At 37.8% G+C, this 17,278-nt stretch overlaps 1 protein-coding gene across 1 annotated transcript; it reads right to left on the reverse strand.

The window, feature by feature from the left end:
* Window positions 1–341: 341 nt before the first annotated feature.
* LOC149189250 (auxin response factor 1-like) lies at window positions 342–3,426 on the reverse strand. The gene is made up of 5 exons (XM_089410165.1): window positions 3,397–3,426; window positions 988–1,131; window positions 734–889; window positions 537–621; window positions 342–436 (listed from the first exon to the last, which is right to left on the reverse strand). The coding sequence occupies exons 1-5, from the start codon at window positions 3,424–3,426 to the stop codon at window positions 342–344; spliced, it is 510 nt and encodes a 169-aa protein (XP_089266291.1).
* Between the last annotated feature and the right edge of the window lie 13,852 nt (window positions 3,427–17,278).

A 17,278-nucleotide genomic window follows, 5' to 3' on the forward strand; every position in this document is an offset into this window, starting at 1 on the left:
TCATGTTTTATGCTATTTGTATCTTCTTATGTACTATTTTTCAATTAGTAAAAATTAAAAATAAATTTGTTATTTAATATTATCTTGACCACGTTAAATAGATTTATATATTTAATTTTTTAATAAACTAAAAAAAAGTCTATAATAAATTAAATTGAACTTATCGCAACAACCCAATGTTATGATTGCACTACTCCTCTCGTGCACTCCAGCTTAAATCAATTAAGCATATTGACATGTCAACTCCCTTAACTAAGATACAAGGAAATGGGTAACATTTGTCAAATATTTTAAATTTTGAAAATGTTACTAAAGGAGATTAGAAGTTTTATAAAAAAAGGTCATGAAACCTTAACTAAATTCTCAATATAAACAAGATAGGCTGAGCTGACAAAAACGCTCCACCCAGTGGTTAGCAAATGCCTCCGTGGTTGGCCTGCAACATAATACTGACAAGTTTAGATCAAGTATACACTTTTGTCCAATAAATTTCCAACTAGATGACTGACAATGAACTAAAGCGATGTAATATGCACCTCTAAATATATGGCGGAATCGCCATTCCATTCCATGCAAATCTCTGGCTACCAGCTCTTGCGAAGGAGGTTGCTGACTCATGTCCTGCAGACCAACACTGAAAGAAGGTCATTTCCTCCGCACAAACAGTGGCAGATGAGTACAAGGACTCACTTCAAAATGTACATTCAGCAATAGTATCTATCTCAACACGAACCAGAGGTGGAAGACATTCATCAGCATGCCTTCGTAAAACAGAAAATCCTCCATGAGTGCTAGTATCAGAAGCAGTAAGAGTTTTGCAAAATGAATGAACATTGCTCTTACGAGGCTGAGGAGGAGCTGCCCCCGAGTCATGAGATGACTCATTTTGCTGCAATATCGAACCAAAGGTCAGAACATCTACACTTCTCATCAGTAAATCCTGCACATTAGTAGGATAACATTCCAGAAACTGAAATAAGGACGTACATCTCCCTCTGGCAATAAAGTGATCTGCGCAAATACTTCATCTGTCTCAGGTTCTGCCTGCAAAAAGATACAAGGGCAATGTAACTTTCGCCTTCCTGTAGACGGGAAAGTGCAACTATTGCATTTTCTTGGTTTTGCAGTAATCTTTTCACACCGACAATAACGCAAAAGCTGAAATATTGTTATAAAAGGACACAAGCAATGCAAGAACAATTTAGTTACCTGAAATTGCACATTGATCACACGACAACCACAGAATCAGATCTGACAGTTTTGTTGTTAAAGTTCTGTTTTAACTGCCGGCAGGGACTTGCTGCTTCGCAGCCTATCTTGTTAAGTTTATATATTTGGATTATAGAATATATGGATTGTCGAGGTAGTCTCTCTCTTTAGTTTGTAGTGTAGGATAAGACTACACAGTTAATAACCAATAATTTGTAACTTATTTTTAAGTTTATACTTTTCAAATTTTAAATAGAATTTCTGAATTAAAATAAAAAATATATTATCAATCTTTTTTAAAAGAAAAATGTTAAGTAATTATTAGAGTATCTATTTGGAATATTATAATTTTAATATCTATGAAATATTTTTAGTAGTAGTGAGATAAAATATTTTTAATGGTAATGAGATAAAGTACTGACTATGAAATGAGTCATGATAAAATAGAGGTGAGTGAATTAAAAAATTTATTATATGTTTTTTTAAATTGGAAATGTGTTTGACTTATATTCTTTTTATAATTAATACTAAAAATAATTTAAAATAATATTGTAGTTTAGTTATTTTTAATGATTTTTTAATCATAATAATATAAGATATATTATTAATAAGTGTTTTGATACTTATCAATATTTAATAGTTATTTTCTTTATAACTTTGGTGTGACTACATCTTTATTATGTCTAATATATCACCTAGATGGCATGAGGAATTGATATCCCTACTTGTAAAAGAAAATTTAGTTTCATTATAGTATACTAATTTCTCAATTAGTAGGTTGTTTCAATTTTTAGACAATGTTAAACTTGTCACATTGGGATATTATTGTTAATATTTCCTACAAATAATCAAGATTCATGTTGTAGACATGGGTCTGTATGGTGATGTATCATTGGATTCTTGTGCAATTGAATATTTACAAACTTGATTGATTTTAACATATGTTTTCATTTAAATTTCTTTGAAGCCCTATCCATATTTTTATTTTTATTTCATCTTGCAAAGTTATTATTGATTCTAGATTCACAAGATATTAAAGAGGAAGGAAAAACACTTAATGAAGGTAGAGCCCACTACATAAAAGTTATGTTTTTTTCATATTCATTTCCATCGTGATAAAATACCAAATCTATGATATGATAGATTCGTTGGAATATTTTATAGGGTTTGTTGTTTAGGACTCACCCATTTTATTGTTTTACGTTCATAATAAAAATCTTCCAAATATTGAAAGAGGGGTACCACCTTCTTAAAAAATAAGAGAGAATATTGATAATTCCCTAAGAGGTTGACACTTATCATTGACAGGAAAAATGATCAACACCTCTCAAGGTGTTTATGTTAGTTCCCATGCACTTTTGCCTCATCAAGTTAGTCTTGCATTGAGAAAATAGATTCAAATTAACACATGAAAGTTCATATTCTAACTTTTTAAAATGTATGAATTTGCAAAAGATTATTTAATTCCATCATATGACTTATAGGAATGTTTCCCTTCAAGGGAAAATTGTGTACTGTCATCATCCTACAGGTGGATTAAAATTTCTTGGTTGATCTCTCTTACTCATATCTACAAATTCACACTTATTCTTATATTTATTCCTTTAGACATGTGATTATTTATCCTTACAACATCCATTCTATTAGATAACCCTATGATTATGTTATATCCATATTTGCCACCACCAAGCCTAAAAAGAAGCTACTATGTAGACTATGCTAAGAAATTACTTTTCTCCCATTGGTTCCTCAATTTTTACTTGTACTAAAAGACATTAGTGCCCTACTCTACTAGCAAGGTGCAATAAATAATTGTTTACAACACTCGCTGATGCAGGAGCATCTGGACACCTCAGTGGAAAAAAAATTAGAGAAAGAAGACAGGTGGACAACCACATGGACAACCAGGCCAACTTTGAACAAGATTCGGTTAATGAACTAATTTCAGTTAAAAATTAAGTTAAAATTGAATGTATGTATAACAAGAATTTAAGAATTCATTAGGGAATCAAGAAGGGAAGAAAAAAGAAAAAAAACCCTTTGTGTGTAAGAGAGGGCAAAACGTAGTTGTTGGAGAAATCTTGATTAAGACTGAGATGCCTTAAAATTGTAATATGAGTTTGTACATAATAAAAATGTGTTTTATGTGAACTTGTGTCTGTGTATGTTTTTCCCTGAATTGTTTGCCAGCGTTTTTGTTTTATTTTCTGGAGCCATGACCGATGGGAGCCGCGTGATTCACTCGCAGAGGCACTGAAAGAGAAGAATTCATTTCCAGTGGTTTTGATAGCTTGATAAAACACTAAAACCAAGATGGTTTCTGAGCAAGAAATCGCAGGGTGCCTGAAGGAAATTCTGCAGACTGCGGACTTAACGACCACTACGACTGCGAGCATTTGGCGTAAGCTGGAAGAGGAACTTGGAGTTGAATAAAAGGATAGAGGAATGTAAAGGATGAGACAGAGCCGTGGGAGAGCATGTCGCCAAGCGAAGACGAAGAAGGTGAATCGTCTACCGGAGAATTTGAGGGTGCAGATATCGTCATGGTGCAGCAGGCCGTTGCAGACGAGGATGGTCATGCTTATGATCACCAGTCCAAAAGGGAAAACTCTGAGGAAGAAGCGGTCCAAGAACTGGACCAGGGTCGAAACCCTCAAGCTTATAAAGCTTCGAACAGAATTTGAACCCAGGTTTTCTCACAGCGGAAGAAAGACGGAACTCTGGGATGAAATAGCTGAGAGTCTGCGAAAAGAACAATTTTTCAGGGACGCCCAGCAGTGTAGAGACAAATGGGAGAAATTAATGGCGGGTTTTAAAGATGTTAGGGAGGGTTTGAAAGATAGGAACGATAACCCTTATTATGAGGATCTTCATCCTTTGCTCTCCGGCAAATGCCTGCGTAGGGAAAACCTCAAGAAGGAAGGAGAATCTACCCATAACGAGAATTTGAACTCTCGGCATTTGGAAATTTCCGGCAGGGAAATGTATGAGAAAGCTCGTATGTGGATGAAGAATGATGAGAACGTCACCTGGTTTGTTATGGCTAGGGCTTTCAGTGTTCCAAGAACAAAGCACAGTTTTTGAAAAGATGAATGACTCATTGGCCCATAAGGCAATTCACACTGCAAGAAGTTTCAGATAGGCTTTGTGGGCCCATAACCCACAGGCCTGAAGAATGATTTTATTGGGAAAAGGGATTTTGGTTTGCCCCAGAATCTCGTCCTCATCACTTGCAAGGATTGATGAGTCATATGTTACACCACTTGCAATTTGTAACTACCTTGAGAGCCTTTTAGATCCATTTATTTTTTAGGATTTTAGTTATAGATGAGTTACCTATCTCACACGAATAAACTTGGGACATGCAATACCCTTAGGTTTCCAATGTTATAAATATATAGATCCATCCTTTAGCCTCCTTCATGAATATATTTAAGGAAGTTTCTTAATGATTAAGGGAGTAAGAATCATTTTCAAACTCATGATACTATATTGATTATAGACTATTTAGTTTGATCTATTGAACTTTTTATTCTTTTATGAGTGCCAAGGGAGAGTTGGTGAAAGGATCTAAAAGAGGATTCGACCAAGACTTAAGATACATTTACATAGTTGTTGTAATTTTCTCTTCATATCAATAAATATCTACATGATTCCAAACTCCATCATAAGTATTTAGCTTTACATGAAAATAATTGGTATATCTCTTTTATCTTATGTATATTATGTTAGATTTGATTATAATCAACATTTATATTTGCTTGAAATTGTTGAGACTGGTTTATTTGTCTCCTTGCTTTTATGAAGCAAGTATTAGTAACTAGAACGTTGGATATCTCTAGCAGCATCAACTGAATGACATGAAGAAAATCATAAAAGAAAAGGTATGTGCTATAACCTCTCTTCTCATAGCATAATATTGGATTAGTTGCATTAGATATAGATGGATATTGTGTAGTGGTTTATCATATGTTATGTCTGGGATGAATGGTATATAAGAGGGAGTACTCAACTATATTTACGACATATTTCTTACTCCTTGTTTTTGATAAAAAAATAGTCATATTAATAAACCTATTTCAATCATAATAAACCTACTATCTATCACTTTTGTCACAAATTTTCACCATTTTGACCAATAAAACCATTAAAAAGGTAATTTTATCAGTTCATTTTAGTTCTTTATTTTTAATGATTTTTATACAATGAAACAACATTTTTACGAGACTTCACGAGAAATAATGGGTTCTAGCAATTTCTCCTTCATTTAGACATATGTAGATGATCTAGGTGAAAATAAATATATGGGTTTTTTCTCCCAAGTTTCCCATGATGGATCATATCCTCTTGTATCAAAAAAATTACAACTGTAGGGTCCAGTAAACACCCTATCAACATAACCAATCAACATGGAAAAGCTCATATTTAGGAAACAAATTGTTACAAATAACCACAATTGCAATTTGGGCACAATTTTTTACCGTTGTTGAGGTAAAATTAGATCTAGATGACTATTAAATTAGGAGATCAACTAGCTGGGTGAATATTATCAAAAATTTTGTTTCCTATTTTTATTATTTAAAGGGCATGAGACAAATGTGAGATATTTCCATTTAGAGCTTAACTTTTTATTAAAATTCACTCTTCTTTCCTTGTTTTAATTAATGTACGTAGCATAGTTGAATTTATTTCTTCAATCATTAGAGATTTTAGGTTGAATGCTGAGGATTAGAGGGCCCCAATTTTTTAATTATTTACCATTTAATCCAAGTGAATATTATGGTTTTTTTACCTCTCATTTGTTGTTAATCAACTCTTTAATTTCTTTTAGATTCCCTACTATATATATGTAGAAATTTCTCATTGTTCATATGCAACACTATTTTCCTTTGAATAATATAAATTGTTTTGAAAACAAGTTTAACCTTGCTTGATTGAGTAAAACATTGAGGAGTCAATGGAGTATTTTTCTAAGTCTTTAATCCACATGAAGGAATAAGATAAAGAAACCACAATGGGATTTTCTATAGTTAGGGACCCTAATGTATACTTGATCAACCTATTATACTTGAGTTAGTTGTTTTATTCAATTGATTTAGAATATTTTCATTCAGGCACGTGTGACTAAAATTTCTTCTCAAGGAATAAAATCCCACAACCTAATTGTCTACCTATGTAAACGTTTGTATCCTAGACTGAAGAAGATTAATTCCTTTTCTATTGAATTCATATGCTAGAATATTCTTTTTCTTTGCAATTTAGAATTTTCATTATTTCCAATGTAGCAACTTCGTCAATATTGACATTTCCATTTTATATTATTTTAAACTTCATTTTCAAATTGCTATTTTACCTGATTAATGATATCCATAACTTTGGATTTCATTTAGAATTTGTTACAAGTAATTTCATTCTTTTACCTTGAGTGATATTAAGGTGAATTTAAGGCTAACTCTTGACATATGATTGTGTCCTTCTATGTTTATGGAATCCCACGTTGATAAGATTTATGTCCTAATTTACTCAAATAAATTAGACTAACATTTTGGCATCATTGTTGAAGAAGCATAATAAGTGTTATATTTATATCGAGAAGTTATTTTTTTTAGTTTTTTATTTAATTTTCATCATAAATATTTAGGATAAGGAGTGAAAGTTGTAGGATGAGATGGTATGGATATACACATTTTGTTTAGTGATTTTTCATAACCCATTTCATGTTTATATGAATATATTAATTAAGGTAAGGTATAATAAAGGTCGATTAATTAATGTTAATATGAAATATGTTGTAGTTGAAGAAAAAAATATTCCCACTACTAATATAGCTTCAAGTACTCAATAAGTGTAGGAACAAATGACTATCATGGAATATTCCAAGAAATACAATTACAATTGAGAGAATCCATTCAAAAATTATCATTAGGAACATCAAGGGAAGGACAAGTTTAAACAAACTCATCTATTGAGACATCAGAAGTAAACCATTGGGTTTGAATTAAAGGACTTTTGGTTCTTTAGGAAGTAGATATGGTAGAACTTGAGGAACAAGAAAATAACATGGATGCCAAAATTGTACAATAAAGAGAGAAAGTAGCATGAGAAACAACACTAGAAGTAGAAAGAGATAGAGGATAAAGATAAAGAAAAGATAAGGTAAAACAATATGAAAGAGGATATGTTGTTGAATTTGGAAGAATGATTGAGAATGGAGAAGGATATCGAGCACAAGAAGAAAAGTGTGAATTAATCTTTGGGATTCCCACCTTAGATGTACCAACACTCATTATTTAGGAGAAATGGAAAGTATTCCTCCATATGTACTTTTATATGTTTATGGTATGTCAATCAAAGATTCTGATGCTTTCATTTTTTCAATTTGTCATTTTATACCATACTTATGAATATGCAAGATATGAAAAAAATAATTTGTTTCCAACTACTTTAAAAGGATTTTCCTTGTCCATAGGGTATTGGATAAATGGTGATTGGGTTCTATGTTAAGGCACTACTTAATGTGAAGTCATTGGTTCAATTCCCAGCCCCAATCGGGGTGATATATTGGACATGATAAAGATGTAGTCCCACCAAGTTTATAAAAAAAGAAGAATGATTTTCCTTAAAATGGTTTATGGGTTTTGGAGAACCACGGGGCCTTCACTCAATGAACCTACGACATATCACGCACGTTCATGGAATACTAAATAATACCTTTAATTTGACTACATATTAGAAAATACCTCTAAAAATAATATTATTTAACCCCCTACCAATATGAACGAAATATACCTTCCAATTTTAAAAACCCATACTTTCACTAGATATTGTAGGTATCCATGTTTTCATTAACTTTGAGCTCCATTTTATACCAATATAAAAATAATTTACCTCCTATTATATGGTCAATATATTATGTCATTTTTTCCTCAATATATATCCCCTAATATGTACACACGTGCTATGGTATTTCTCCTCCAATGAATCCCCCGTGTGCAGAACACACTATTATATATTGCAATGATATGATAATTTTTTTTATTAATAAGTATGAACCACATTGTAGACTCAAATAATCTAAGGGTATTATATTTAGGATGTCACAACAAGAATATAAAAATTTACAAGATTATTTGGAATAATTTTTGTATAATAAAAAACAATCTAAACATAATGTACTAAACCTAGTTACCATTCACATAATTTTCTTAAAAGGAATTAAGGATGAATATATTGATTTACATATTATGGGACTAGGTGAAATGTATTTTCTACCTTATAATCAAATATGAGATTTATGCATAAATTATTACAAAGGAAGAGAAAAGGCTAGAAAAGATCAATAAGTTACTGTAGGAAGTGTTACTAGGGTAGAATTAGGGAATATATTATAAATTTTTAAAACCAATCTCTTAAGAACACTTGGATCACAAATAGATACATTAAAATATAGGAAGATGTTGTAGCGGCTACAACCACCCTTGAAAATTTTGGCCTGCACCCAATTTCAGTGTATCCCTTGTGAATTTCACTTGATGACTGCACACACTCGGGTTCACTCTGTGAGCTCGTTTGAGTCTTTGCATTCACCTTGCTTGTTCATTTCACCAAGTCTTGAATGTTGATGTCAAAGTCATGCTTGTGGCCATGTTCTGGTTATGCACAAAGTCTTCGCTTCGTGTGTACTTGTTGTGTTCACTATGAAAACATCTGTTGCACTCACACACGGAGTCACATTCACTATTACGCAAGCATCATCACGGTCAACCAATGATCAATCACAAGTGTCGCGCTTGTCACTTACACCACCGTTCAATCATGTTGTACATGTGTGTCTAGATGGTTTGAGTCGTCTCGTCGTCGATTCATGCAAGTGTGTGTTTACAATATCACATATGCATCTTTCACTCATTCACACACTTAGTCATTTTGCTGAAGTTCTGGTGACCGGACTCCCCTCTAACAGCCAGACCATCACCCCACCATCAATCGATCGATTTTCACCCAGAACAGCGCAGAAGCACCAAGCAAGCCATTTCAAGCTGCACTGCCCTCATGAAAATCAATCAGTATCCATGTTGGTTAGTGAGAGAGTTTGACCCAACATCCACCCTGGGACTGACTCCCTTGAAAAATTGCGCAGAGGCTGCGAGCATTACCTGCTCTACTAACTAAGAAAATTGCGCATATAGGTCAGACAGACACCAGTGCTCGTCCCTGTCTCTCTCAGGAAATTGCGCAATTTTTCTAGCCAGCCCTCCCGACAGCTGACCAGCTGCTCATCCAGAAAATTGTGCAGTTCTCATGAGAAGTCCCTCTGCTACCCAACAGTCTGCTCAGCTCAGAAATTGTGCTGATATGATCAGCAAGCTGACCTCCCAGCATCAGTGCAATTTCCCTTGCCAGTAGCTCCTAGCATCAAACTGCCAGTTCCCTCCAGGAATTGTGCAGTTTCTACTACCAAGCTCATGGCAGCTGACTAACAATTCCCCTAAAGAATTACGCATTTTTTACTGCCAGTGACCCAGTAGCTAGCTGCCAGTTCCCTCTAGGAATTGCGCTGATTTGGATGCCAAGCTCTTGGCTAGTTCCTCCAAAAAATTGTGCAGTTTTTCTGCCAAACCCTACTGCCCGCTCATTCCAGAAACTACGCAAATTTTCCCTACCTAGCCTCCCTACAGCCAAGACTGTTCCCCTTAAAAACTGAGAAGTTTTGTCCTCCAGTCGGGCCGGACCTTGAAAATAGTCAATGTTGATCTGGATTGCCCATTTCCATCACCCAGTGACTCTTACACTGTTATCATTAGTAGTTCCCGGAGCCTCCATCCCGCCTCACAACCTTCTCGCGTCTCCTAGTCACCTGCATCCAAAATGATCATGTATCATGGTATACTAGGAGGTTTTTGGATTTGATGTCATCTCTTCATGAGTGACTATAGGAATAGGTACAAAAAAAAACATGGCATGATGATGAATGGGATGAACGAAGGGGAGAACAGGCAAAGGGAAAGGTTCACCAACAAATGAACAAACGATGCATAGAAAGGGATGTGCTCGCGAACGGATGATCATGCAAATATGTCTTCGCAGACAGACAGATGATCAAACATACAAGATGCACTCACAAGCGGACAAATGAATGAACATGCACCATTCATGAATAGACAAACCTATCAAGCCTTCTAACATACAAGCAAAGAGCAACGTGCAATAGCAACATCAATTAAAACCAACGACCATCGGAGACTCTGCGCACTTTTCCATGTAGAGGTGAAGCTATGACACACCATGAGGACATCCATTACCCAGCACCACTACAGCTCGACATGCACACCAGCAGTAGCATGAATGTACCAGCACTTTCATGTCGAGTCATGTCATGAGTCATGTCGTCCACATCTCTACTTTGGGTCATATTGTCTATCAATGTAATGAAACATGGAAGTCCAAGAGACTCACTTATTGTACAAAGAGCCATGTAAACTCGAAAAGTCATGGAAGTCAAACAGTCATGAGGGAAGTCGACAACCACAAGGGTTAGTATCACCCTTGGCTATAAATACCCCCTCATTTTTACATGCAAAGGAATTTTTCACCTCAGCTCCTCCCACATAGCCAAGAGAGTTTGTAATCTTTTCTTTGAGGAGTAAGTAGTGGCTCCAACGCTCCTCACACGAGGTTAGTGATGTATGGTGTAACAAGGTGTCTTGGAAATTTTTCTTAACTCAGAAGCTTGCTAACAGGCCTTCACGTTTTCACACATGTATTGTAACTGTTGTAAGACTAATCTTTAACACTTGTGATGAATGTTGCTTTAACTTGTGTTTCACATTTGAGTTATTTCAGTTGTTGTAATACATAATCTATTAATGAAAATGTGTTGTATATGTTGTTAATGTTGTCTCGCCTGTGTAGACTACTCTCCTGGGCATTGGACAGACCTTTCATATAAAACTGGTTGTAAATAACCGTTTCACTCATGTGGACATCCACTTAGTGTTATATGTGTTATCTTCCCTTGTGTGTTGTGACTACCGCATCCGTGTGTACTGCTTTGCCGGATGCTGTGCACCTCGTGTTATGTTTTGTGTTCCTAGCAGAGTTGGGATTTCTCCCAACTGACTTGGGACTCACTCTCAACCTCTTCCTCTAGAGTGAAAGAACCATTGACACAAGTGACACTTACACTCACTAGGCACACGAACCTCACTTCTCGAAGACAAAGCAGACAACTCTCTTGTGCTGACAAGCAAGAGTTGAGGCAAATCCTTAAGATAATGGCAACCGGGCCATCATACAGGATGGGAATCCTACACCAAACAATGTGAGGTTTAGTTGGGACTTCATACCGGGGTGATCCCCTGAATGTTGGAGGGACAATCACCGTCTACATTTCTGGCGCTAGAAGGAAGGAAACCAATTGTATATGGTTGAACATTCTCTCACACTCATTCATCAACCATCTGGTCAAGGTAGTAACTCGCACTTCCTCTCACCTACATGCGACTCTGCAGTTGGTTACTCCTCACCTCCAAGGATTGAACACAAGATTTCGTATCATCAACTTCGCTCCATCTGTCCCATCGCTCACTAGTTCATGAAAGCAGTCGAACTGATCCTAGGCATAAAACATCTTCCATATGCATCAAGAAATAGAAAGCCAATCCTATGGGAGTTGTTGTATCATCGGAGGAAGAAGCAGTCCTTGCCACACATGAAGTTCTGGCAGAAGCTATTGAAGACGGAGAGGAACCTTCGGTCTTCTGGCAAGGTGAACAAGACACTCTTGTGATCTTGAGATCATTCTCCAATATAGGGGGCAGAGGGGAAGGCAGCGGAGGAGGCCGAGGCAGAGACGAACCCATGGACTTAGGGATGGAACCATTAGATTCTGAAAGAGAGGAGGAGGACGAAGAAGAAGAAGAGATGGTTGATCCAAATCTGGAATGGATGACTCAGGGACCCTTGGCTCTCCCAGATATTCTACACAAGATGCTGAAGCGAGCGTAGAGGATGAACATCAAGTTTAGCCCTGACAGCATGATGAAAGTTGAAGATCACTTGGACAACATATACCTGCAGCTGCAGAACCTTGAGGTATGGTATGAAGACGTAGCATGTATATTGTTTCCATGTACCTTGGATGGTCACGCAGCTTCATGGTATCACAACCTTCCACCGAACTCTATACAAAAATGGGGTGCATTCAAACACATGTTCCTTGAAAAGTTTATTGATGACAAGACCCCAACCATGATACTCAAAGAATTGGGAAGCTTGAAGATGGAGGGAAAATAAAAAGTAAAAGACTTCAATAAGAGGTTTACACACATATTGAACAAGTTTGTAGGGGACACTAAACCTCTTGACTCCATCACTGTTGATTACTACACGTCCGCACTGCCAACCAACATTGCGCAGTTCGTCAAATGAGCATCGAAACCAACACTCTAAGAAAGTTGTGAAGAGGCTATCATTGTTGAAAAAGACCTACACACAATTTAAGTCATCATGGATGATGAACTAGCAAAGGAATCCAAAGATGCGAGTAGGAAGTCCCAAGCGATGGCGAGCAAGGGTAGAGACAAGGAAGCAACTGATATTGAAACCCTCACTCGCCTCGTCAAAACTTTACCACAGAAGTGTTCGAGCTCAAACAACGAAAACGAACACATATGCAAGTAGCTATCCACCCACATAGGGGCGGGCAAGCATCTCATCAGCCATCAACTGGTTCGCACCAAAAACTACACAGAAACCTATGTCCTAGGTCGAAAAGCGCACAGATCCCAAGTTCTTCTCATTCCACGAAGAACATCGCCCCAAGAACTCTTGTTCGGACTGGAAGAAAGTCGCAAACTATGTATGCAGTAATACACTCGATGCAGAAAATGGTATGCAGGAGTAGCGGGAAGACAATGATGACGACAAAGAGTTTCACCTGATCAACCGTCAAGTTTTGGACATGTGGTGGATGTGTATTAACACTCACAAGTAATTTTGAAGATGAACACTGAGAAGCAGCTCCAAAAGAAAATTGATCATTACAATCTTAGGAGTAAAGGGGCTCCCCTTACACTTGGGGAAGTACAAGAGAAAATGAGACTCCTGATGAGGAAGGCTGATCCATCGGCCGCCCCTAAGCAGAAAACACAAAACAAGTCGCGGAAGACAGCGGCGGACAAGAATATATCCATGAACAGGAAGCTACAGAACACTCTGTTGAACAACACGAACATCTATTCTACCCCAAACACCTCAGTGAGTCTACCACCTCTAGACTATAACATTGTTGATGACATGAAGAAAAATCAGGAGAAAATCAGTTTTTTCGATTTAGCTAAGATCCAGAGTTAGCGAGACATCTTGCTGCATGCATTGGGATAGAAAACAAGGGACAGCGCAACCTCTACCAACAAGGGAGAAAGCACACCTCCCATAACGCTTTCTACTATGCTCAACACGCTCTGGATGGAAGAAACAAACTCAGGTTTCCCTCCATTCCTGCTATCCTTTTAAATATTTAACTACAATGTTCACAATTGCTTGGTTGATTCTGGCATGACCACAAACGTCATGCCACTCTCCATTGCAAAGTAGATCAATGCACAATGGAGTGAAACGTCCGCGCAAATCATCCAACTTGGTCGAACATCGGTACCATCCATTGGTGAACTACAAGACGTGATCATATGACTATCTCATGATAGTGGAGTCAACCAATGCATCAACATAGTTGTTGTAGACATACCAGAAGCATACGGTCTACTACTCAACAGAGAATGGTCCAGTAAGCTGGACGAATATTTTGCTATAGACTCGTCCCACATGTGGCTTCCACACAAGGTAAAATGCAATGAAATATGGGTATTGTCCGAGAGGTATATGAAGCACAATGTTACCCCCCTTAACGGTGAGAATGAACCATTGGCCTTTGCAGAACTCATGTTTGGCAACCACCTACTAGAAACAACATTGGGGTGTTATCCTGCACGGCCAGCTCCAACCCCACCAGACATGTAGTTAGGACTCCTTCCTTGCCCAACTAATGGTAATGAAACATGTATAGTACATTGTACCAATAGTAGAAGTAGCGGTAGCAACAATAGCAACAACAGTACTAGCATGCCAAACAGTCCGTGTACAGACAAGTTGTGGGCCATGGATTGTGACGAATCAAAGACACATGATGACTCAATGACCAGGCATATCTCAGTCGCCCAAAATAACAAAAAATGCATGATTTCAAGCTACTTGAAGTTCGAGTGCACAAACAACATTGCTGAGTATGAAGCATACATGTTGAGCTTACAAAGGACCATCAACCTCAACGTGGTCACACTCAAAGTCATACTACACCCCGTGGACAATCTTGATGATTCCAAGGACATAACAATTGATGAAGGCAAGCACAAGCAACCCTTGAAAAATGCAACTAAGGCCAAGAAAGGCAAGCAAACCCCCAAGGGTGTAATTTCCCTCAACCAGCTCTATGATTTGCAGAATTTTTGTTGAGGGCTAAGAAACAACAAAACCCACAGATCCACCACTATGAATGAACCGAGAAACCTGGGAACCAATCATGATCCAAGGATAGCTAGTCTCGGTACAAACTACACACCATAACAACGACAAGTCTTTGACCGCTTGATCAAACAGTATCGCGATATGTCTACATGGGCAGATGATGACGTGAGTACACACTACATGTGAGCAATCCAACACGGGATTCCAGGTTAAGGAGTAGCCAAGCCTTTGAAGCAAAGACCAGGTAAACCACATATGTCATTTGAACTCCCTATACATAAAAAATTGACTAATATTTTGGATGATTGGATTACTTTCAACGTTCGTCATCATACTTGGGTTTCTAATTTAAATTTGGCACGTAATAAATCCAGGGAAATCCTCTTATGCATTGATTTCAAGAACATGAACCGCTCCTGAAATAAAATCAACTACCCCGTTCCCTCATCCGAGCTTATGTTGCACACAGTATCTGAAGCAGTGGTGTCGTCTTCATTTAAAGGTCTTTTGGAATACCACCAGGTTATGGTAGCGGAGCTTGGTGGACTTATACTGGTCCATGACACAAACTTGGCACACACACATGCTGTCTGCAATCACTTGGCGGGAGGGTTGACAACCTTCCTGTCAATGGACAATACCTCTAGCGTCACTTCCAGTAGGCCGGGTCGTGCCCCGTGCCATGTACATAGTATGGTTGCTGCTTGTTGTTTTCATCTTGTTTTCTTTGCTTACTATATTTATTTTTACTTTGTTTGTTATGCTTACTATTTTTTTTCATTTGTTTTCTTTGCTTGATATATTACTATTTTCGTTTTCAGAAATAAGTGCTGCCAACTACTCCGTTCTGGCTTTTAAATAGAGTATGTGGCTAAAATATGAAGAGACTTGTGACATTGCAGCACTTGGCGAATATTGTGTCCATCTTCTCTGTGCTGGGTTACAACCTTCGGCCGATGAAGTCTTGAAAAAAAATACGAGCCATCTACAAGGGAAGTTTTGGTCCAACCACAAGCCTGTGCCCACACTGGGAAGCCTTGGCCTTTTTCTCTGTGTGTTCAAGCTCATCCAACTAGTAGAAATGGATAAGGGGAAAATATAAACGAGAAAACCTATGTCAGAGGTCTTACATGCTTCTCTAAAGGAACAACCTCTTCTGCTCTCAATAAGTTGGGATCCCTCTTACGCCGCAAAAAATAAACCAGTGCCTATGCACAATCCTCTTAAAAAATACAAAGGTGAAAGAAGAGAAAGGCTTCCCATGTAGAGAGGTGAAGCCTAAAACTCCACCGAGGTACTGACTAGGCTTGCTGGCAGTGGAGCATTGTGTGTGTTCTTACGTGACTTCATCAGGGTACTGTCCAGGCCTACTGGCAGCAGAGCAACACTAGAGATGGAAACTTATACTCTGAAAATATTCAACTAGCGAGCTAAACTACCCTTCAAGAATTCGAAACACTATGATCAAGCTAAACTTTTGATTGTGTTTGACTGAGTTGGAAAAAGGTGAACCATATATGTCCATGGGGTAAATGGGGAAGCCGAAGTAACCTGCACAATGATTCAATACTCTCCAAAAGACCAACGCCCTAGGCTGTCAATGAATGAAAACAAAGAAGATGGAATTCTACTAGTGTGTTGCCAAGTGTTGTAGCAGCTACAACCACCCTCCAAAATTTCGGTCGACACACAATTTCAGAACCTCCCTTGTGAGTTTCACTTTATGACTGCACAAACTCGGGTTCACTCTGTGAGCTCCAGTGAGTCATCACATTTGCCTTGCTTGTTCATTTCACCAAGTCTTGCATGTTGATGTCAAATTCATGCTTGCAACCATGTTCTAGTTATGCTCAAAGTCTTCACTTCATGTGTAATTGTTGTGTACGCTATGAAAACATCTGTCGTACTCACACATAGAGTCACATTGACTGTCACACAAGCATTGTCACAGTCAACCAACGATCAATCACAAGTGTCACACTTGTCGCTTACACCGTCGGTCAGTCATGTTCTACATGTGTGCCTGGATGGTTTGAGTCGTCTCGTCGTCGAGTCATGCAAGTGTGTGTTTGCAAGATCACATATGCATCTTTCACTCGTTCACACACTTAGTCATTTCGCTGAAGTTCTGATGACCAGACTCCCCTCTCACAGCCAGACCATCACCCTGCCATCAACTTGATCGATTTTCACCCAGAACAATGCAGAAGCACCAAGCAAGTCATTTCAAGTTGCACTTCCCACAAGAAAATCAATCAGTCTCCATGTTGGTCAAGCGGAGAGTTTGTCCCAGCAGCTACCTGGGGACTGACTCCCTTGAAAAAATGCGTAGAGGCTGCGAGCATTTCCTACTCTGCTGGCTAAGAAAATTGTGCAGATATGCTGAATAGACACCCAATGCCCATCCCTGTCTCTCTCAAGAAATTTCACAATTTTTTTCAGCAAGCCCTCCTGACAACCGACCGATTGCTCATGCAGAAAATTGCACAATTTTCATGAGGAGGCCCTATTCTTCCTAGTACTCCTCTCAGATTAGAAATTGTGC

The sequence above is a fragment of the Pinus tabuliformis genome, chromosome 3_1 (genome assembly GCF_031772625.1).
Source record: "Pinus tabuliformis cultivar Carrire ecotype Pingquan chromosome 3_1, CPIR1, whole genome shotgun sequence".
NCBI lineage: Eukaryota > Viridiplantae > Streptophyta > Pinopsida > Pinales > Pinaceae > Pinus > Pinus tabuliformis.

Excerpts from the sequence above, each read along its gene's own strand:
- LOC149189250 (XM_089410165.1), bottom strand. The coding sequence starts at position 3,426 with ATGGCTCCAGAAAATAAAACAAAAACGCTG. Across the intron at positions 622-733 it reads ATGAATGTCTTCCACCTCTG|GACATGAGTCAGCAACCTCC; the intron begins GTTCGTGTTGAG and ends GTTGGTCTGCAG. Across the intron at positions 437-536 it reads ATTCCGCCATATATTTAGAG|GCCAACCACGGAGGCATTTG; the intron begins GTGCATATTACA and ends ATTATGTTGCAG.